Source organism: Callithrix jacchus, chromosome 2 (genome assembly GCF_049354715.1).
Source record: "Callithrix jacchus isolate 240 chromosome 2, calJac240_pri, whole genome shotgun sequence".
In the NCBI taxonomy this organism is placed as follows: domain Eukaryota; kingdom Metazoa; phylum Chordata; class Mammalia; order Primates; family Cebidae; genus Callithrix; species Callithrix jacchus.
The window spans coordinates 200,462,177-200,486,172 of NC_133503.1; the positions used below are offsets into that span (position 1 = coordinate 200,462,177).

Sequence of the window (23,996 nt, forward strand, 5' to 3'; positions counted from 1 at the left end):
CAGTGTAGCCACCCCTCACTCTTTGCAAGGATTTCCAAACATGAGACAGACCTGCTATATGAAAGAGACTAAAACAAGCAAAAGCAACCTGAAGTAAACAAACACTGAAAAGAAATCTTTAAAAATGTTTATTAATGAGATAAATAATGTTTGATTTGTGAAACAAGTTATTTTTACAAGGAATAGTCAGAGCTATTAAAAGTGAAATAAAAATGAAAAATGAACACACTAGGATAGCTAAAAATTAAAAGACAGATAGTAACAAGTGTTAGTAAAGATGTGGAGAAACTGGATGCATTGCTCACACATTGCTGGTGAAGACATAAAATGGTAGAGCTACTATGGAAAACAGTTTGGCTGTTCCTCAAAATGTTTAATAGAGTTATCAAATGATCCAGCAGTCCCATTCCTAGGTATATACCCAAGAGAACAGAAAACACAGCCCACAGCAAACTTATACACTGATATTTATAGCAGCACTATTCACACTAGCCAAAAAGTGAACATAAAGTAAATGTCCATTACAGGATGAATGGATTCACAAAGTGTCATATATCTAAACAACAGGAATTATTTGACAATGATACATACTACAACATGGACTACCAGTTACAGAAGTCCACGTAAATTCTAGAGTTCATTCATATGAATTTTCCATAATAGAGCCAAAAGTAATCCAGTGGTTGCCAGAGACTGGAGGAAGAGTGGAGAGACAGGAAATGACTGGTAATTAGTATAGGGTTTCCTTGGGGAAGGTGGGGGATGAAAATGTTTTAGGACTACATAGTGGTGATGGCTGTACAACTCTGTGAACATACTTAAAACCACTGAACTGTATACAACAAAAGGCTGCATTTTACATGTAAATCATATTTCAGTAATACTGTTATCGCTAAATTAAAAACATTAAAGCAGAAATGAAAGACTCAAAATATCTGACCATAAGTTGAAAAAAAAAGGACCCAGAAAATAAAAACACAGACATGAGAAAGAAAAAATAAATAAATAAATAAACAGGGTATCAATTCAAGAGATCCCACATACCCAACAGTAAGAGTTCCACATAAGGAATAAAGCAAAGATGGAGACCTTATCGAAGAAACACTGGTACTCAAAAGTTCCTGGAAGCAAATCTAGAAATTTCCCATTGAAAGGGCCTGGATTATGGACTCCAACATGATTCAAACCATGAAGTAAGAACACAAAATTTCAGATCACTGGAGACAAAGTAAAGATCCTACAAGAATCCCAAGAGCAAAACAAAATGAATCAGTTGATACACAAAGAATCTGGAGCTAGAAAGGGTTCCGACTTCAATAGCAACACTAAAAACTAGAGACCTAGAAAGCCTTTGAAACTGTGAAGGCAAGTAATTCCAAGGTAAAATTCAATACGACAAATATTTTCAAATTCGCAAAGTCTCCACAAACCTGCTTCCCAGACATCCTTTCTCAGGGAGGTACTGAAAGATGTAAACACGGTCCTTCAGAATGGAGATCAGAATGGAGGCCTCAGAATGACACTGCAGGCCCCAAGGCTCAAAGGGAGAAGAAAATCAAAGACTGAAAACATTTCAGTCTTTATACCAAACTGGAAGAGACTTGCAAGTGAATGCAGTCATGTTTTGTTATGTACTTAAACTATTATTTTTTTCTAAAATCAAAGTGACTCTTCCTCTTTTCTCACCCATTCTCTTTTGAGTTCTCTGGTACTCTTGCTCACCTTTCCCATGATGCTTCAAGATGTCATTATGAGTTGTCAAGTATTTTGCCAGAGACCCCAAAGAAACATTAGGCTCCAGAGTCACAGAGCCCGATTCACATTCCTATTCCACCACTGCTTTCTGCTGAGTGACCCTGGGCACATTTATTTAACCTCCCCACTGCCTCGGTACTATTTCTAGGTTTACAGATGGAGAAACTGAAGCACAAATAGTTTAAATAACAGGCATACTACCAGGATTAAATAGGATGCACCATATAAAGTGTTCAATCCAGTCCCTGGCATAGATAAGCACGTGCTAACATCTTCAGGATGAAAAGTTGAATTAAAGATATAATCATTATCAGGGAAAACAAGAAACCATACAGAAAAGAAAACATCACTGCTTCTTCAAACAACATAGTCATAACAAAGTCAACTTCAAATACTGATCTAACTGAAATCATAATTATACCGAACAGATGGAGAGAGAAGAGATATGCTTAGGTATGGTGGAGTATGGGGCAGTAAGACAGCTGAATCCTCACCTCCCAAAGTTAGCAATGAGTCTACTACTTAACGAAAGGGAAGTTAATTATAAAACACCTAGTGCAAGTAATTAAAAATGGTTCTCTCTTGGAAAGCAGGGATGAATGAGGCTGAGGGCTGCTGACTGTCTCTAACAACTCTTACACACCTATCTAGCTGCCTTTTCAGATTAAACTGGGTTAAAGAACTTAGGATCACAAAACAGCATTATAATGAGAAAACAAAAGATTTCTCAGTTACCCAATAGCAGTCTAGTCTCCATCTAACATTATTTCCTAAGGCCCTGCCGCATATCAGCTCAAATTTGGTCAGATACTATATTATCTGTGGTTAGATACTGTAATATTCTAATAAAACATTTTGTTTTCCTCCAATTAGGTTCCAATGTCATTTATGCTGGTTGAAACCAAGGTCTCTAAATAATGAACCTCACAATTGTGAAAATAAGCAGCATGTGACTGGGTGAAGGACACTTAGGCTCTTCTGACCCACACTCATTGCTGCACAGGTCCAAGTGCTAAGGAAGAAGTGAGGTTCAAGGTGTTCTTCCTCTCCAGGAGACACTAGGGGCTGTTTCCTCGGTTATTGCTTTCTCCTAGCACTCCTCTTCTCTTCTTCTAGAACTTGCATTATAGTCTATTGGAAAGCTCAGGGTTATTTTCAATTCTCTCTTCTTTTCTGTGATAACTACCATCTCTTGTTTTTCTTTGCCTTCTGGATGATTTTCTCAAGCTATCCTTATTCACAAACACAATTCCCAGAGCAGTCCCCTCTCTTACTCAAGATTTTGTTCACCATTTAATTCTCCCCTATGGCAGACAATTTTAACTTTATACAATACTCTCCTGACCCTCCTGAATTGTCACTGTGAATGTTGCTGCCTTACTTTCTTGGGAAAGTAGAATCATGCCTGGCTGAGTATGCAGGGCAAAAAGCATGCTAGCAGACCGATCGGCTGAGAGGATGTGACAGAAGACTCGGCCAATGTAGCCGGCAAAGTGGTTATGCTAAGGCAGTAAGTATACAGATAATGCAGCAAACAAATAATGGGATACGTAGTCTGCTAGAACAAATCAGTAAATATATGAGAGAGGACAGTTTCTTAACTTCAGCACTATTGACGTTTTGGGCTAGAAGGAAGACAGGATGTTCATCAGAATCCCTGGCCTCCACCAGCTGCTGTGGCACTCCCCAAGCCCAAGGTGTGTGGGCAGCAAACAACACAGCAGGCCTGAGAACAAGATCCTTAGCAAGACCTGCTTGCAAGGCGGGCCCTTGGCTGTCACGTGGGGACTCAGATTTCTGGAGGGTTCCTTCCCATCATTCCATAAACTGATGACAGTGGCCCACTATGTGTGGTTTATGCTCAACACCTGCTTTCCTTGTGGGAGTCTGGAATCTTGGTGCTTGCTAGCCAGAGGTATCTACATGACTAGCCCCCAGTAAAAAACTCGGGTACAAGGTCCCTAATGAGATTCCCCAGTAGACAACCCGTCACAAGTGCTGTTACAACTTGATTCTGGAGCAATTAGGCATGTCCTGTGTGACTCCACCGAGAAACACTCTCAGAAATCTTTTTTTCCCAGAGTTTGCCCATCTGCCTTTTCCGTTTACTGGTTTCACTCTGCATCCTTTTCCCGTAAGAAACCACACCCATGAGTGTAACTATATGCTAAGAGTACTGAAACCTGAGTGTGGTCTTAAGGGGACTTCCTACAATGACAACTAAAAATGCCTTCAGAAGTTGTAAAACATTTGCTGAGGAATGCAAGGATCTGCTGTCTAAACTTTCACAAGAAAGACAAAGACTAAATGAAGGAGGCTGACGAGACATGACAATAAAATACAACACATATTCCTGACATGACTTTGAATAAGAAAGAAGAAAGCCACTCCCGGGCTAGCAAGCAAAATCTGACGAGGTCTACAGCTGCACCAATGTTACTACCCTGATTTGGAGGGGTGTAGGTTAATCATGTTGGAAAACGTTCACATTTGGAGGAAATACACCTTGGAGCATGTAAGGGAGACAAAGTGTACGTGAGCACACAATGATGAAGCAAACGCAGTAATGTATAACAATCTGTGAATTTGAGAACATCAGGGTTATTCGCATTATTCTGGCAACCTTATAAGTGTGAAATTATTTCAAAATAAATTATTTTTAAAAATCACTCTACTCACATTTAGTGCTTTGCTGGGAGAAATTGGGCTAATTTTTTAGCATGACTCCTCTCTGATAAACCACATTTCCTATTCCTGGTGTGCTTGCTGTTTATTAACTGCTCTTATTTAAAATCAAAGCCTACACAAATCTCTAGCAGAGATAAGTGTGTCTTCTCAGCTGTTCTCTGGCACAGCATAGACCAGAACAGGGTGACAAGGCGGGAATGTCCACCTCTCTCTAACTGTGCCCCAGCCACACCCACCCACCAAAACCAAGAGGGTGGCTTCTGGGTGCTGAGAAAGCAAACCCCAGTCTCTCCAGCCCCACCTCTGTCATCCCCACCTTTACTCCGTGCTTCACCTATCGTCAACTACTTTCTCCCCTCCAAGCCTTGGCACAACTTGTTCTCTCTGTCTACAACACTCTCCCTCCATCCTTTCCCTCTTAGTTAACTGCAAATCATCTTTCAGACCTCAATTTAGATTTACTTTTACGAAGCCTTCCCAGAGGTAACACAAGTCCTATATAGCTGCCCCTCCTATATGCTCAGAGCACCTCATATGTCCCTTACCATAATATTTATTATATTATACATATACTGTGCTTGCTTTTCTACTTAACTGTAATCTCAACTAGAAGGAGCTCTTCTGCTCATGATTGTATTCTGAAACACAGCATGGTATCATATATATATTGATGTTCAAGAAATGTGTTTGGTAAATGAATGAATTACAATTTCGTGAGCATTCCTTGTAATAGAACCATTTCTAAATCAGTATGTATGGAAGAAAATGTTTCAAGTTCCAAACGATGAAACTCAAACCACCAGAAATTATCACTGGGAGTCTAGCACAAGTTTATGGACAGGCTCAAATCTGTCCCAAAGACAACCATACGCCAAACTCACTGAATCTAACCTAGTGACATAAGATGAACAACATAATCATGTGTTTCAAATTCTCATCCTGGATCTATCCCCAAGAGAATCCAATTGTTTTGCACTGCAGTGAAGTCAGCAAATACGGGTCTCTCCTTCCCCAGAATAAACTGACTATGTCAGTGTGACTAGTTTAACTTAAAAACACACAACTTAAGACTTTGTTTGATCATACATAATATGATTAGAGTGAGGACCCACACTGGTATATCTGACTGCCGAAGTTCTGTAACCCACATGGGCACTGCGCAATGGATCAGCAATGAACTGTCAACAATGAGTGACAAAGCAGATATAAAGTAATTTGTGAGACTACGAACAAAAGACGCATAAAATGCAGTCAATCTGTACACTTCTGAATCAAATACTGATCTCAGCAAAGGTACGGTATCTCTCCAACAACTGAAGAAAAAAGGACAGGGAAGATTAAGAAATGAAAGGCAGATTTTCAGTGCAAGTAAACCGCTATTCAAGATAGAGGCAAGTCAGCCTAACATTCATCACAGTTCAGAATGAAGTCACAACACCAACACGGTTGCCTATTATTTGAAAGACTGACTCCTATATCACGCTCGTAAATTTTCTGCATGATCAAGGGGTTAAAACTATAGTGCAGAATATCTCCTCTCAGTACCTAACCTCTTTACTTTCTCTCTCACACGGAAGTTTAACTGAAATACAGAACTTGATGTAGTTACAATACATGCAGAAATTGACTTCCAAAAAGTAGCTGTCTACCAATTGACCAAAGGGAATGCTCTTCCTTAATTCTCATTCTTTCCGATCTTGATTCCCTCTGGAACACATTCTCTGTTTAACCCTCTAACACATTTTATATGTTTCTTCTTTCCCCACCATTCCATGTTCCCCTTCATCAACTGGAAAGCCAACCAGCATACATCACTCAGCTGGTTGGTTTTCCGTCACTGACTCTAAGGACAGCACATAGTCCATGAATTGGCATCACGGTTTCAAAGATTCCTTTAGGTGACAGAACATAATGCTTCATTTTCCTATCCCCACACCTCTCCTCCACCAAATAAAATTACTTTTTTTTTTTTTTTTTTTTGAGATGGAGTCTTGCTCTGTGGCCCAGGCAGCAGTGCCTCTATCTTGGCTCACTGCAACCTCTGCCTCCCAGGTTCAAGCAATTCTCCTGCCTCAGCCTTCTGACTATCTGAGATTACAGGCACGTGCCACCACACCTGGCTAATTTTCATATTTTTAGTAGAGACAGGGTTTCGCCATCTTGGCCAAGCTGACCTTGAACTTCTGACCTCACTATCTACTGCCTCGGTGGGCCTCAAAGTGCTGGGATTACAAGCGTTAGCCACCACACCCAGCCCAAATAAAATTCTTACATTGAACACAGTGCACATCTAACCTGCCCTGCTATTTCTTTGAGGGATACTACGGCACCTTGGGAGCACTGTGTTCCACAAACATTAAATTTGAAAATGGCTGAAAACCCCTAGTTCTGATGTCATTCCAACTTTGGTCTCTTCCATCTTGATTTCTTCTTCCTCTTGTATCTACCACAGTTCTCATGGTCATTCGAGTTTTAAATCTCTGGACCTTCCATTTTCTGAGATAAGACCCGCCCACTCTTTGCACTGTCTCATATTTAGAACCTTTTTCTTCTTTATTCTCATTCCCAGGAAACTTCAATTACTTCAGGCTTTTATCATCATGATTATGTGTTAGCAAGATTTACCGTATCTAGTCGCACTCCCTCCAGTCCACGCTGCACACCACCAACTGGGACTTCTACTACAAGTGCTATCCTAATGCAACCATGCAAACACCTTCACCATCCCATAACACCGTCAGAAACAAGTACAAGAATTCATGATGGTCACCATTCAACGTTCTCTATTAACTGCCAGGAACCTATCTTTCTAGCCTCACTTTGCACTACTACAGAATTCCTCCACACTCTACTCATAACTTTCACCTAAAAAGGTAATCCAATTCCAGGCCACAAAAAATCCAAATGCAATAGTGTCCTGACTTAGAGAAGAGCCCTGTAAACTAAGGCCCTAGTCCAGTTTCTATAATGTTTCAGTGGAACACAGGCATATCCATGCCTTTATGAATTGTCTATGGCTGCTTTCACGTGAAAATGGCAGAGTTGAGTAGCTATGAACAAGTCCCCAGAGCCTAAATACTTGTGACTCTGCTCTTACAGAAAAAGTCTGCAGACCCCTGGATCTAGGGTTACTCTCATTGATGTTTTGAGAACCCACAGCAGAAATGTGGCAAGAGTGGAAGGAAGGAGATTCAATCTCTAGGCCATAGATTAGAGTCATTCACCTCACGGTGGAAGCAGTAGAAATGTTGAAAAGTGGGTGAATAATGATGGGAGAATGGACAGAATCTGATCAACTGTATACAGGTTGTGAGAAGAAAGAGCTGCATGGAAGATGCCATCTAGTTTCTGGCCTAAGCAACCAGAAGATACAGTTGCTAATTTTAACCAGAACAGATCCATGACTGAAAAGCACAATTCACATCAGTAGTTCTCCTGCACAAAAGCCTCCAATGACTAACTGTTCCATCAGAGAAGCCCAAACCCGAACAATGGTCTACAGGAGCCCACACAATCAGACCCACCTCCTACCTTCCCGACTTCACTGACTCCCAGCATTCACTCCACTCCAGCTTCCCTGGCCTTCTTGCTCTTCCAGCACACCAAGCGAGCTCCTGCTACAGTTCTTCACAACTGATGTTTTCACTGCATGGGATGCTTTTCTTCCAAGGTCTCAATAGAGCTTATTCTCTCAACTTTGTTCCAATATAAACGTTCCAGGACTCCCTACTTAAATTCCAGCAGCCACTGGCCTAGTCCTCGCCCATTCATTCCCTCCTCATCTCTGTTCAATTCATAAACAGTGTTTTTATTATCCTCTAACATAACATTTGTTTCATTTATCCTGCCACCCTCCTGACACAGAAGCTCCAAGAGGTCAAGAATTTTTGTCTTTAGCTCCCCACTGCCTTAACTGCAATGTCTAAAATACAGCAGATGCTCAATAAGCATTTGTTAAGTGAATGAACTGGCTCAAATAATAAATACAAATACTCTCCGACCCCAAGAGTCGGAAGAACTCTACTCAGGTTCTTGGGGTGGGAGAGAGGGGGCGTTACATCTACACAATGCAGCTCAATGAAGCCAATGATCATACTAATTATTAGTTCTCTTTCTACTCACAAAAGCAGCACATTTCCTACCTCCTCTCCCTTCAACACTTGAAATGTTTGCAATCAGTTCACAGATACTGCATTTAAAATGCAAATCAAGTTTCCCTGCAAGGCCTACCTAGCCTGCGCTCCCTTCTGGTCTCATAAACGATCTTCCCTCCGCACTATGCTCATGCCGACCATACTATGTTCTGCTCCTCAAAGACATCCTGCTCCTTCTCACTACAGGAACCTTTCCACCTATTAATCCCTCTATCCAGAAAGCTCTTCCCATGTCTCTTCTGACAGCCCAATCCTTCTCATGCAAATATCTGAAACTCACTGACTCAAAAGTACCCTACCTGACTACCCCTAGCTAAGAAACAAGACCAATATTCCAACATCCTCATTTATTTTCTAACACCTAAAATCTTCTAAAGCCTTATTTACACACTTGCATCCTACTTATAAGAGCAGATCCTATTTTGTTCACCACAATGTCTGTAGTTCCTAGAACGCTAGGCAGAATAGGTGATGAAGTGGTGGGGCGTCCCGTTTTAACACTGAAACCGTGATAGTAGGAAGTTAAAAGAGACCCCCGACATCAGGCAGCTAGGAGAGTCGTAGGAAATGAGGGGGACTATTTCCCAACGACCACCCCATAAGATCTGGAGCCATACTCCAGCAATTCCCCCTTCTGTCGCTATAGAGAAGAGCCTAGGCCCCTGTTAGATACTTCCAGTCTCTCATGCCTTTAATAAACCACTTTTATCAAACAATTGACACGGTACTTGACATGACCAATTACTTGGCTTGCTTTGGAAAAAACCAGCCTCGGAATGGCACATCTGATACAAACTGACATGCCTCCCTAGAGCCTTTGAGTCCAATGACTCAGGCAACCCACATGTCACGTAAGATTCTGCCTCCAAACAAATACTCAGGATGAGCTAAAGACCAAAGCCCTACCCTCAGAGAGATAACTGCCCTCAGCATTTGACCTGTCACTCACTGACCTAAGGGTCAGCCCTGGGGAGCTCCGAGGCCGGGTAGGGAAGGTGCGGGCCCTCCGGAACTCGCTCACTCCACCCCCACCATTACACCAGGGCATTCCGGTCAATGAACTCTGGGTTTCAAGCCTAAACAAAGCAATGGAAGTCGTCCCCAAAACTAGTGTAAGAAAAAGGGAGCAGGGAGACGAGCAACCAGGAGCTTCGGTCGGGAAGGGAAAGCAATACGGAGGCGCAGCCAGCGCGGCGGGACCCCACATCCCCGCGATCCCGGACGGCCAAGCAAGAGTCGCCCCCCGCGCCCGCGGCCCCGGGAGGTGCCGTACCTGCTGCAGAGAGGCGCAGCCCTGACATCGCGCCAGGTCCGCCGCCGTCCCGGGCGCCGCCGAGTGGGTCTCGCCCGGCATCATGGTGCCGCTGCCGGGCCCGGTGGGCACGCACGCCTCAGGGGCCCGCGGCCTCGGCCCCGTCCTGTCTCTGCTGATGCCGCCGGGGCCGCCGCCTGCCAGGCCGCTTCCCGCCGGGTCCGGGCGGGTCCATCCGTGCACAGAGGTCCCCGTAGGGTTAGCGAAAGGCTCTCCGAGCCAGAGCTGCCTCAGGCACTAAAGAGAAACGCTACCCGGTGCGGCCCCCGAGCGCGACGCACTCCACTCAGGGCCCCGCCCCGCCCTGGCTGGCCCCGCCCCCCTTCGAGGCTCCAGGCTGCCTAAAGGGATGCCTGAGCAACACCCGGAGTGGAGCTGCGCTATGCGGCGGAGAAGACGCCCGCAGAGGAGCGCCCAAAAGGTGTGGAGGCATCAGAGGTGTATTCCTTCCACTTTTGGGGGTCGATCCTTTATTGCCTGCTTGCTGTACGACAGGCTTTCCATAAACACCTAAACGCCACCGCTGTGTGGGAGGTGACCCGCCCGTGACGTAACTCTAGACGCCCGCCGGAGTGGAAGGACCCCAAGTCCAGGACTGGAAAGTGCGTGATTTACAACTAGAGGGATAGCAGCTGTCCCGGAGCCCGTCCCGGGCCAGGGAGCAGGAGAGGGAGGACTACAGTTCCCGAAGCGCCGCGGGGCGGGCGGAGATCGTGCGCTTTCTCAGGCCGCGCCCAGCGCGCTTCGGCGCTGGTTGCACGGCCTTGGTCTCGGGTGGCGGCTTCCCTGCTCCTGTGACGGTCCCCTTGTCTTCCGACCTCTCGGTCCTCGGTCGTCTGTTCACGCCGGTCGCCGCGGCAGCCCCTGATTGCCGAGCGACGGGTTCCCACGCCCAGCTGTGAGCACCAAGCCCAGAGCCTGGTTGAATCCTTGGCCACCCTGCCCACCCGTTTGGCTATTATCCTGCCACCTCCAAATCCTGTTTTTTGGTATCTCCTGGAAGAGGGGGCAAATGGAAAGAAAAAGGAAAAAAACTACTTGTAGCCGTAGTTAGTGGGTAAATTCAGCTTTCGTTTGAACTGAGGTGTTTATCTCCATTCACCCTATCTGCCACCACCAGAATCGTCTTTTTAGTAATCACAGCTTGTCCCCATCAATACCTTGTTCAGAAGCCTCTCACAGCCTCCATCGTCTGGTTAAAAAGTCCAAATTCAAGAGAAAGAGTGCTTGTGTTAATGTCTAGACCTTTCCAGCCATTTCCTAGCTCCTCCGTATGGAAACTGCAACTGAAAACACCGTTTCCAAAAAAAAAAAAAAAAAAAATCAGTCTACATTTTTCTCTGGATTTTCTTCTCGAAATTTCACATCCCTGCCTCTCTTACACACTGGATACCACCTGCTGTGGAGTGGAGGAACCGCCATCCATCAATAGCTAGGTGTCCTGTCGTTGACACCCAAGCTAGACAGGCGTGTACGTAACTGAGGACGTGCCCTTGATCGAAGTCCCAGCTTTCCTCAGACAGATAGGCAGAAAACAAGAGTAAGGTTAAAAGAGAAAAGGTAAGTGCTCTGAGCAGATCCACAGAGGGATGTAGCTACACAGTGGAAGACAGACCTTGTGACCCATTAGGGAAAGGAGCAGCAGGTATTAGAAAGATGTGTAGGGATCATGGTCATTCCGGTGCTAACCTCTGACTCCAGACAAATGCATCTTCACTATAACTTTCCTTTTATTTAAAATTACTTCAATGAGTGTTTTTCCAAAGCACATTATGGCGAAGACACCAGCTCTCTCTCCCTCTACACCATCGTACTCACAGGTACGATGCACTTTTATCATTAGGGGAACTTGGAATTCTCACTGCTGCCTCCCTGCCTGTGCACCCTTGCAATTGTTTTCCACTCGCCTGAAACTCACTTCCTTCCAGCTCTAGGTGTGGAAATCCTACCTGCTCTTCCAGGTTCCGTGGTTTACCTCCGCAACCCCAAGGCTCTCCCACCTTTTTTGCCCCTTAGCACTGAGTAAGTTTGAATAACACCACATTTTGAATTGGATGATAGTTACTTTTATATCTTAGAGATGAGACTTCCCTTTAAATACTGCACAGCAGATGTTAAATGAAGGTCAAAAGGAGTCAAATTTGCTGCGAATAATTGAAGGTAAGAAACAACAGACACTTCCCTTCAAAAATATTAATAGAATTCCATTTTCTCCTACCTTTCTCAAAGCTAGTTCTCAAAACATTTCATGAAAACCAGTCTTTTTATGAAATGCGGGAATAGGTAAACTCTGAGGAGCCACGTGGTAAATATTTTAGGTTTTGTGGGTCACACAGGTCTGTGCCACTTATTTGTCATTCTTAGCATGCAGGCTGTACAAAAACAGGTGTGACTATTGGTCATAATGAGAATGTATGTGGGCCACGAATTGAGGAATGGTCAAAATTACATTTTTTCTCTTTCCCACGTGATGGTCCACACCTGTTCCTTCCTCACGAAGGAAACAAGCAAGCAAACATCTGTACTGCAGCAAATGGTGACCTGTGGCTTTGGAATCACACATCTGTCTTTAGATTCCTAAGCAGATGACATATGTGTGCTGGTGTTTCCTTAACAGAGGACCACTGTAATTTCAGTACAAAGTGACAAGGATTGGACTCACTCGATAGGATTCACTAGACAGAGAGTCGTTTGTAATAATTTATTGATGGTGATATCCATTTCGGAAAATAGATAAATATATCTTCAGCTTACTCATAGGAAAAAGTTGGTTTGCTTTTTCTTTACAAGCATTTTTCTTGTCAAATTTCCAAGATAAAGTTTCTGTTTTTCTGCCAGAGAAACCCTAAGACCCAGAGGAATGTCTGCATTCCAGATTCTGGTCTTGGGATTCCCTGTGCCCGTCGAATCCAGCCAGCTGTTCAGAGGATCCAACTAAAAAAGTCTCAGTTCTCGCCCGGCAATGCTCATTACCTCTCAGGTACCTGGTACCTGCTTAAAACGAAAGCTCTGGAATTAGCATCATTGAGCGGTAACTGTTGATTTGGTTTATTAGCATATACATCGACTAAAATGGCTAATAGATGTGGTCTAGAAACCAAGGAAAACTCAAAATGGAAAGCTCTCTGCTCTTTGGAAGTTCAAGGCTATGTGTTTATTTGATGCATTTAACCATAAGAAAAATGAACTATATGTTCATTTTTTTTCTTTTAAAAGCTGGAGAGATGTTTGATGGAATTCTTTATGACCAAGTGTGTTATTCAGTGATGTTACCTGATTATTAGGTATTGATTTCCAGGCCTGTGACGTAATGCTATGATATGCCCACAAGATGTCTGTCTTTCCCTGTGTGTTTTCCAAATAAATAGAATTTCCAGTGGTATCAGGACATCACCGAACCCTCTTCCGGAGGGGAAAGGCCATCCTCTGGGGTATCCTGGGATGGAAGGCAGGCATCTTGTGGGAACCACCTAGCTGTCCGCCCAGGCATGTTCCGCCATGCTTAGTCCTAAGCTGTCTTTGCTTGTTTTTCTCAGGTTGTGGTGGTGGGCTTTCAACTTGTCTCCAGATATCAGCAATTTGCTCACAGCCTCAGCACTTACCCTCAAAGTGATTTGAAGCCAGAGGGTAAACATGTTGCTTCTTCCTGAAACACTGATTTTTACCTAGAAACCAGACCAAAAAAAAAATTAGTTTTAAGACAGTCAGTTTGAAATAGAATGCAAAACTAATATGATTGTTAAAGCAAAATTTTCTTCAACCTGAGGAAGCTGATTGAGAAAAGAAAAAATGGATAAAGCAGCATTTGAAAGGACTTTGATGACCTGCACACGGCAGTCGCCCTCTGTAAAGGAGGACGAGCCCGCTCTGCCTTGTGGGTGTGTGAACGCCTGGCGGCTGTAACAGTTGGTCACATGAGAAGCTTCCTGTTGCTTCCAAGACTGGAGGAGGAAGAAGGCAGGTACGCAGAGGTGACACGTGTTGAGGAGGGGATTCTCTTAGATGGCAAGGGCAGGTCCCACCTACCTCTGAGGAGCGATAGGAAAGGGAGGGACATATTTTCCCTTCACCTGAGGCCGGTGAGGGGTCTTCTTGGTTTCTAGACTACATTTATTAGCCATTTCAGTGGACATATATGTTAATAATCAAGTTACCTCTCAATGATGCTATATTCCAGAGCATTTGTTGAAAGCAGTACCCCATGAAGTGAAGTACTCAGAGTCAGACACTACGTGCCCTAGAGTGGTTCCAGGGGAACCACAGGACAGCTCCAGGAGATGGGTTGGAGGTTACTGAGCCTCATGCTCACTAGCCCTGGGATGAAGAAGGGTCTCTGCACACTGGATATGGTGGGCATCTCAGCAGGAGCAGGGAGGAAAGCAGGGCTGAAGCAGAGTGGAAGCGAGCAGCCAGGAATAACACTTATCTCTTCCATCCCCCATCCAAAGAACCATAGCTGGATGTCTGCAGTTGGAAAGACTCACTTGGAACTGTATCCGCACAGCACCAGTGGCAGACAGCGGCAGCCGCTCACCGGAACCTGACACGTGATTACGTTCTACCAGCCAAACATCAGCAGAAGGGGCCTGGCCCCTAGGGTCTTCCCATTCTCTTTGTCACTTCCTGCTGACTGGAAGAGAAAGGAATCCCAGGATGCTGAGCTGGTGGTTAAGCTACTGTCTCAACCCCATACCTTTCCTTTTATACTCTGCCAGTTTACGAGCAGAGCAGCATATGAATCTGGTTGGCAGATTCTCTGACACATGCAGAGCCCCTCAGAGATGCCAGCAAAGTTGGGTTCCTGGCTCCACAGGGCACTGGCTCTAAGAGCAGCGACCCCAGCATCAGCCCAGAAGGTCCCTCCTCAGATGTCTGTGTGTGAGCTGTGGGCGGCAGCTCCTCCACGTTTCTTAGTTTTGCTTACTCCCTCCCCTTTCCTTTGTTCTCTCCAGCCCAAGGGTGTCAGCTGCTTGTCGCAGTGGCTCCTTCTGTGATATTTTAGTGTTTTGTTTTTACCTTTCCTCTCTTAAAATAATTTGGGTGTAATGTGGGTCTTGGAGCTGAACCCTACCACGGTCATGTGTGTAAGATGCTGGATCCTCCTGAGGAGCTCCCTGCGGGAAAGAAGCTCACCCTACCAGCCTGTTTTTGACCTTGGACTCAAGCACTCGGTGAACCCAGGTTACAGCTGAATGAGCTGTGAAAGACTGCATCTTTTTCTTTTGATGCTTTCTTCTCCCACCCCAAGCTTGGAGGAATTCACTAGCTGGTGAATAAGGAAAATGTTGGAGCAAAGAAAAAGCCTGTCATGCCGCACTCCTACCCACCACACTCATCTTGCTGGCGTCTAAGAACAGCCACCAGCTCCAAACGTGTGGGAGAAACTCGTTGAAGACGGGACATAGGTGACAGCACATCGCACTGGACTTTGTGTTGTCTCAGAGTGACTGAGAAGGCTAGGGTGCATGCCCAAGACTTCATCTGGGGTAAGAGAGAGCCCAGAGGACAAATCCCACAGACAACAATGATTTAAAAACCAAGAAATGGAGGAAGTGGCTTTATGATCACTTCTGCTCAGTGCTCCCCTCCTGAGGCATGTGCATCCACACCCACCCGCCCCCTCCCCTCTCCCTCCTTCTCACCCGCCTCCCAGTCAATTCCTCGGTTGTTGTGTGTGCCCAGCTCTTATTCTTCACAGTGCATGGCTCCAGGCAGCCCCTTTGTAAGATTGGGCTTGGTGTGCAGGTGACACCCCCTTGCCATCCCAGGCAGTAAATCCAGCCAGTTCTTCAAGGTCCGTTCTAGTCCAGTTCCTCTGGGAAATGTCCTTGATAGTGTTTTGAACATCAAACTTTTTTGTTTTATTCTGGTATTATTCTTGGTCCTTCTTTTTTTTTTCCTTTGTCTCCTCCTCACATCTAAGCAGTATGAGTCTTGTTGGTAAGAAGGCTGTCTGCCTGTCTTGCCACCGCCATCATGGTCACTGCCATCCCAGGCAGTCGGTTCTCTCCCGGGTCCTGTGAGGAGCATCTCCCTGCAGCACACTCCCTGCATGTGCCCCTGTTCCCCCCACTTGCTAGGGCTGAAAACCGAGTAGGCTGCCTCACTCCTCTCTACTCCACGCCCCTGCCAGCCACAGTCAGCGTGTGTGCGACTCCCAGCACCTCTCATTGTATGCATCATCCTCTCCATTCCTTGTGCCCTGACGTCTGTCCCAGGGGGCAGAACGCACTCACTGCCATGTCCCCAGTGCCCAGACCATGTCTCTTACACATCTATGAAGAAATAATTACTGAATCAGTGAACTGAGTGAATAAATAAATGGATGTGTTAGAGAGCCGATAGCTGGATGAAAGCACAACCCACAAAGGTTCGGGCACTTCTGATTCTAGTAACTGAGTTAGAAGCAAGGTGTGCCTGCTCACTTGAAGCCATAAAAGAAAACTGCAGAAGCCTTAACAAACCTAGTGATAAAATATCACTGGAAAAATTACTGTTTTAAGTCTGGGCTAACAGCATTACCTTGTCTCTAATGCTGGGTGTGGTGGTGTGTGTCTGCAGTCCCAACTACTCAGGAAGCTGAGGCAAGAGGATCACAAGAGCCCAGGAAGTTGAGGCTGCAGGAAGCTGTGATTGCACCACTGAACTGCAGCCTGAGAAAGAGAGCAAGATACTGTCTCGTGTGTGTGTGTGTGTATGTGTATATATATATATATAGTTTATATCTGGAGATTTGTTTAAAGAGCTGTCTGTGAATATCATACAAAAAGCAAAGCACTTGACCCTACGAGAGTAGCTATTTTAAAGAAGTGAGCAAAAATGCTTGCTCAGCACTCAGTTAATGCCCCAGCTGAAGATTAGTTGTTCAGATTAAGCAGCTATCACAGGACACTAAAACTTAAGTAATGGAAATGAAATCAAATTGGAGAAGAATAATTAGAAAAGAAAGCAACAAACTTCTCCAGTGTTACTGAAGTTGCAAACAAATGACACGTGATAAATCACAGTCAAGGACACCGATTGCATTAAACTAAGGTTGTTATCTCTGTTCTTAAACATGTGTTAATGTGGAAGACGGAGGTGGTTGGCAGCAGCATCCTTAATCTTCCTTCTTGTGGGTCTTTTGTGGACTGGAGGGTCTAGACAGCTAACCTTGCATGTTCATAGCTAGAGTTTTGGATGTGAGTTAGAGCCTGATAATTAGATGTACTCACAAAAGCTGTGGAAGGAAGAAGCAAGGGCAAGACCCATCCCTGCTGCTCTGGCTGTACAGGAGAGCTTGCCTCTCCACCCCCATAGTGGTCGTCTTGCAGGCATCAAGCCCCTTCGCAGCAGTGATGGCTGGTGCTTTCTTGTTTCGGTGGGAAAGGAGGACTTCCAGGCACCAGGTACATGCTCTGCTCCTGACTCCATGCCTTCCTCACTCAGCAGAGGTAGCAGCCTTTGGCCCGCATGGGCCTGCAGTGTTCCAGAGTCCTTTCTGAAGGCCAAGTCTGGAACTAGTTTTCCAACCCCAGTGTACAGCAACACTGTGGCCACTCCATTTTAAAGTCTTTTCTACTTAAAGTGGTTAGGATGGGCTTAAAAATTGATACATTGTAGAAAAATTAAACCAAGCCAATTAATATATCCATCACCTCACTAACTTACATTTTGTGTGTAGAGAGAGAGAATGTTACAAATCTATTCTTTTAGCGGTTTTGAAATATGCAATACATTATGATTAACTGGTCAACATGCAGTGCAATAGATCACCAAAACTTACCCCTCCAGTGGAACTGAAACTTTGTGTCTGGTTTAAAACATTTGTATAAATTTAGGGTATACAAGCAAATTTGTTACATGGATATATTGTGTAGTGGTGACCCAGGATGGGCTTTTACTATAAGTGTAAATTGAGTAATGTACATTATACTCATTAAGTAATTTATCCCTCACCCCTCCCGCCTTCCCACCCTTCCTAGTCTCCATGTCTGTCGTTCCACTCTCTATGCCCATGTGTACACATTGTTTAGCTCTCAACATCTCCCATTCCCCCATCCCTCCAGCCCCCACTCTGGTGATTACCTCTCTACTTTGTTTCTATGAGATCAACTTCTTAAGATTCCACATATAAGTGAGATCACACAGTAGTTGTCTTTTTGTGCCTGTTTTTATTTCTTGCAATGTAATGCTTGCTAATATGGGATTTAGTAGCAAAAGTAGTTGTATGCAACAGTCCCTAGGAGCAAGACCCTAGAACTGCTTATCAGCCTTGGGTGGATTTGAGGGCAATAAGGCCCTAATTACCACTAGTAAATGAGAAATTGGACTTTTGACACACTAGGAAACAGCTGCTTAAATTATCTCCCGCAGTCCCTGGGAATGCAAAGCCTGTTGAAGGCAGACGGAGGACCCAGTGACTACAGCAACATCATAGTGAGAATGAGGACTCTAAGGAGGGTGGGGAGCCAGCTGCTTGTGACCAAACTGAAGGGTTCAAAGAAAGAAAATGTCGGCTTGAGAGTTTACATACTCAGTTCAAGGTATGTCCATGACAGATCTCTAAGTCCTGAACTAATGCTTATCCCGTGTAGCTGCAGACCTGATGTAGCCTGAAGTCCTGAATGGAGGCCAATCATACACATGACTGAATCACAGTGAAAGTTGCTTCAGAACTTCACCAGGTCTTCTTCAGCAAATACAGGAAATGGGTTAAGAGTGAGAATAAGAGACAAGGAATGAGGCTTCAGAGCTTCTCTTGTTAACAGAGGCCCCCGGCCTTGATAAGGCGGAGCCTATCATCACCTGATACAGCTTTAAAGAAAGGACAGTTATTTTCATGCCAATTTCTACCTGTCCCATTACCTCTGCATCTATAGAGTTACAATCGAATCCTTGCATATCTTAGAGGCACAGTATAGAATCTGACTCAGGAAGAGAAGAATTACTCATCAAAGCTATTATAATGTTACAACTTGTTTATATTTAATTACATAATTTTCATTTATTCATATTGAATTACAGAGGAAGCTGGTAGTATGTCTTGGACTATATTACAAAGCTATTAAGCCAGGGCAAAAGGAACATTAGTTTGGGCAAAATGTGTCAGATACTCAGGACTCTTTCACTCTGCTACACACCAGCATTCCTACTCTCTATCACAGGTTAGCCCCGGGGAACTTGATTATCTTGCCATTCTACAGGGCACTATATTGGTTCAAGTCCTTGATGACATCACACTTACTGAACTTGGCAAGCCAGAAATATCCTGTCAATTCCATGTAATATGGAGCAGGGGAGATAAGTCCAGCGAAAATGTGTAAGGGCCACCGCGCCTGTGAAGCTTCTGCTCTTCCAGTTGTAACCCAACGGTGGGGAGTGAAAGACCATTGTTGTTACTTGACACCCTATAACTAAAAAGTAAGCATTAAACTTTCATTCCATCTGATATTGAAATGAAGCTCAATGCTCCTTTTTTATTTGGTCAGGCTTTTTTTTAAATTTGATTTTGGAGGGAGAGTATACTTTCTTTGGGTACGGTGCTCTGACCCACTTATTGAGTACTTTGAAATACAGCGTTAAGGAGAGCTTGAAGCGAGAGAGGGCAAAGAGATCTGCTATCTGGTATCCTAGCTGATGAATTAGGAAGGACCAGACGCTTCATGGAAACTATTGCCAGCCACTTGCAATAATTTCTTAGTCCATTCTTGCACAGCTGTAAAGAACAACCTGAGCCTGGATAATTTATAATTGACTCATGGTTCCACAGGCTGTACAGGAAGCATGGCTAGGGAGGCCTCAGGAGACTCAAAATCATGGCAGAAGGCAGAGGGGAAGCAGGCACACCTTACGTGTCCAGAGCAGGAGGGAAAAGAGAAGGAGGAGGCACTGCACACTCTTAATCAGATCTTGCGAGAACTCACTGTTAGAACATCAAGGGGTTAATCCCCTCCCCCAACCCCGTGATCCAGTCACCTGCCACCAGGCCCCTCCTCCAACACTGGAGATTACCATTTGACATAAGATTTGGCTGGGGGACACAAATCCAAACCATATCACCTAGTAACACTTTTTTGGAAAATAACTAGAACATTTTTTTTTTTTCTGAAATTGTTCTTTGTTTTTCCTGGGCCCTGGTAGAGACCAGATGCCTAACTACAGGACATCAAGTAATTATAAGAACTAAATCATGAGTCACATAGTTTGACTTTTATAAGAGTACTGGGTGGAATGAAAGTGGCGTACATGAGGCTGAGCAGAAGCGTGATCCAGAGACTCGGCTCTCAGCATCCCCACCAATGACGCACACAGGTGTCTCTCTTATAGCCAGTCCTCAACTGTGGCCTCCCTTGATTGTCTGAGGTAAACAAATGTGGATGCTAACTTACAGAAGGTTCTTCGTGGTATGCTGGTAACAGCTCATGAGAGATTTCTACAGCTCTTCCCAGGTTTGCTCCAACGGAAGAGTAGTAAAGGGAATTTCTCCCAAGGGAAGAAATCAAGCAGAATGTGTCATATCTCATTTTTTCTTGGAAGGAAACGTGTCCGGAGGTACAGCTCATAACTGATTCACAGGAAGTTGATGGCAGGTTGGATACTTGAGGACCTGAAAGAAATAAGCCTGGAGAACTGGTGACAAAGACATCTGTAGAAGAGGTATGAGCACAGAGTCTAAGATATTTGTGTTCTTTATGAATCTTCACCAAAGGGCATCAATTTCAGATAAGTGTTTCAGGAACCAAGGGGTAGAGATGACCAGCCTGGGAGTGTCGGCCAGCCTTTTCTTATGCCATCTGTGTTTTCCCAATAAGCTCAGGAATAAGACGGCCCTGGTGTCAGGGATGAAGATTAAAGATGAGTTCAACAACATGGGCTTTCCCTCACTAAGGCTGCCTTGGCCCATCCTTGCTGTTTGTGCCTCCTATTAAGAGTGGATGATGTTGACTGTCATATATGAAGTCATTCTGTTGGGGGCAGACAGACATGCAGGGGAAGTTTCATTACATAAGACCCATTTTATTGTGGAAAAAAAAAACCCCAACAGTTATTTGTCCTCTCTGGAATAGACATTTTGGGTATGAAATGCTTCTGCCAATACTACCATCAAAAAGAATGCATTAATACGATTATGGAATCACATAATCTTTGTTTCTGACCTAATAACTCATTTTCTAGCAAGAGAAGTGAAGCAATGGCCTCATTCCTATGGCATTCTGCAGTCTTCCTATCTAACACACATGTGCAGCTGGCCTTAAACAGTGGGGGACTGACCTCTTGCATACACAGATAACATCTGTCAGTGGCATCACTTGTGACTGGGTGATGTCCTGTAGAATGCAGTATGCACTTTGAAAGGATGACCAAGGTGTGAGGCTGTTTTCCCAATGGCCAAACTATATGAGCTCCAGCCCCAGACTCCTGGAAGTGAGAATACACAACTCCTTTTTTTTTTTTTTTAGACAGAGTTTTGCTTTTGTTGCCTAGACTGGAGTGCAACCTCTACCTCCCTAGTTCAAGCAGTTCTCCTGCCCCAGCCTCCCAAGTAGCTGGGATTACAAGCATGTGCCATCACACCCAGCTAATTTTGTATCTTTAGTAGAGACAGAGTTTCTCCCTGTTGGTCAGGCTGGTCTTGAACTCTCAACCTCAGGTGATCTGCCTGCCTCAGCCTCCCAAAGTGCTGGGATTACAGGCGTAAGCCACCGAGTCCCGCCTCCCTTTATTTGGCATGTTGCACTTAATATGCCACTCACAAGTGTTGAGTTCCTGTTCCTCTAACTTTGTATTTTCCTTGATTAAAGGCATCGGTTCCCAGATCAGGAATGCGGAATCCCAGATTATCATCAGCGTCATCAGTACTGGGAAACCAGTGGCAAAGTTAACACAAGACTGTAACGATCCAATATAAACAGGACCCAAAGGGATCAAACCCATGAAGAATGAAGATTTTATTTACCAGGAAAATGGCCAAAGTGTTTTTTCAAATAGACAAAAAGAAGTTTATTGTAAATAATTATAATTATGAACACTTATGGAAATAAGCTTTTTGATCGCTGGTAGAAAGAAAGACTATAGTAACTAAAATTTCTTTCTCATTCCAGGAAAGTTATATTAGCCAAGTTCCTTTTTTCTTTTTCCCTTTTCTCTTTTAGTTTGATAGAGGTGTTGGAAGTGATTGATGCCTTAATATAGTCTATTGTTTGCAGAGGTTATGATTGTGACTGACAAGGACATCTCCAGTGATGAAGGTGCTGACGGACAAGACCCTGGATAGCTCTTCTTTTGTGGAGAAGATGGGCTGCTTTTCATTTGTATGGAGAATAAATCCACTGTGTTGGGCAGGATCATTTGTTGTGATTCAGTATGGCAGCAGTTTCAGCATAGAATGGTGTGGAGATGCTGAGTTGCCTAAATAGCTTTCCGTGGCACTTTTGGTGGATGACACTCCATTCTAACTTCTTCCTTAAGCACAGCTTTTCAGAAAGGCCTTCCAGACTTATGCCTGGAGCCAGGGGCACAGATCACTTCTCCAGCTTTTTTACCCTACTGGAAGTATTTGATTCTCTGCATTAAGCCCCTGTATGTTTAGGATAGCTAGTGATTCCTGCTCCTTGCTTGTTAGCCTGGGTATGGCTTGGATACTTTCTTCCACTGCTTTGGAAGAAGACACAAAACTACATATGAACTCTTGAGTTTTCCCAAGCTGGTTTCTTAGCTTATCTTCCTCCTTTCTGTCAATGATGGCTCATTCTCTCTGTCAACTCTCTGCTCACTGTTTTCTCCATGCCTTCTCTAAGTGCCTCTTTCTTCTCATCCACACTGCCTCACTCCTAGCGTGGGCAGGCTCCATTACCACACAGGTATACCCAGTATCACCTACTGATCTGTGGTGTGGCTTCTCTCATCTCATTCCACCATCTTTTACAGCTTTGACACATTTGTTTTCTTTTAAAAAAAGAACAAAAGAACTGGACACAGACACTCACGTCTGTAATCTGAGTGCTTTGGGAAGCTAAGGTAGGAAGATTGTTTGATGCCAGGAGTTTGAGACCAGCCAGGACAATATAGTGAGACCTCAGCTCTACAAAAAAAAATCAACTTGGCATGGTAGCACACACCTCTAGTCCCAGCTATTTGGGAAGCTGAGGCAGGAGGATTGCTTGAGCCCAGGAGTTTGAAGCTGCAGTGAGCTATGATCGTGCCACTGTATTCCTGCTTGGGCAACAGAGGAAGACCCTGTCTCAAGAGAAGCAAAACAACAGAACAAAAATAAGCATGATGTTTTCTTAGTTTGAAAAGCCAGTCACTAAGGTAACCTACAAGACAAAGCCCCAACATCATAGATGGAGTTGATGTCCTCCCTCTCCGCTTCCCACACGTCTTTGGAGTTTCATTACTGATACGTTACACCAAGTCTCAGCCCCCTGTTCATGCCGTGGATTATCCCAGCTGTATCCTCATTTTAAACATCTCTCTCATGGAGAGTGCTGACTGGCTACCTTCGCCTGGCCAAATCCTGCCACCTTTGACTTCCTCCTCAAAGCCCACATTTCCCATAATTTGTCCCTAATTTATCTAGCTCAGAATAATTACTGTCCCATGAACTCCTATAGGATTTAGGAAAGAACTGGGTCATGCACTCAGTCTCACGCGGCTTTGTGCTGTCTCTGGGATGTTCTTGTTTGTTTCCATGTTTTTCTGGTTTGTTGTCTCTTCAGCTGTTCTACAATGTGTAGGTCATAAATCCTGAGAACCACGGATTATCACTGTGTCATCCACAATGCATATTATAAATTGATTCATAAAGCAGGGTTTAATCCATGATTATCCAACTGAAATGGACATTTGGGGATCATGGATGGGGAAACAGCTCATGCAGTCAGCCCTGGAGGGTGATGGTAAATACTGTGTGTTCTAATATCAGCTCAGTTATGTGTGTCTTCTGTGCGTGAAATGTTTTTTTCACTTGTATCTGAGATTTCCTGCTCCTAAATGGGGGTAAGTCTATTGACTCATTGATGAGGAATCCTGTGAAGTGCAGCCTTGTTTGTGAAGCATCTCTTTTCTCTTATAAACAGCAAGATGAAGAGAACAGTGTACCTTTC

General features: G+C 44.3%; 1 protein-coding gene and 1 long non-coding RNA gene across 3 annotated transcripts in view; one reads left to right on the forward strand and one right to left on the reverse strand.

Annotated features, from left to right (window-relative positions):
* The window catches only part of ICE1 (interactor of little elongation complex ELL subunit 1), a 171,254-nt gene extending 161,061 nt beyond the window's left edge, over window positions 1–10,193 (reverse strand). Inside the window, exon 1 of the mRNA XM_078365940.1 lies at window positions 9,871–10,193. Coding sequence (XP_078222066.1) covers window positions 9,871–9,954 — 84 coding nt within the window. The 5' untranslated portion in view covers window positions 9,955–10,193. The remainder of the gene's footprint in view (window positions 1–9,870) is intronic.
* A 266-nt stretch (window positions 10,194–10,459) lies between these two features.
* Window positions 10,460–22,986, forward strand: LOC103791682 (uncharacterized). Of its 2 annotated transcripts, XR_013532697.1 has the most exons (5): window positions 10,460–11,469; window positions 13,446–13,870; window positions 14,358–15,395; window positions 20,428–20,547; window positions 21,693–22,986. It is a non-coding gene; the product is annotated as an uncharacterized LOC103791682 (long non-coding RNA). The 2 variants fall into 2 exon arrangements; XR_001910342.5 differs by lacking the exons at window positions 20,428–20,547; window positions 21,693–22,986 and having other exon boundaries at window positions 14,358–18,041.
* Window positions 22,987–23,996: the final 1,010 nt, after the last annotated feature.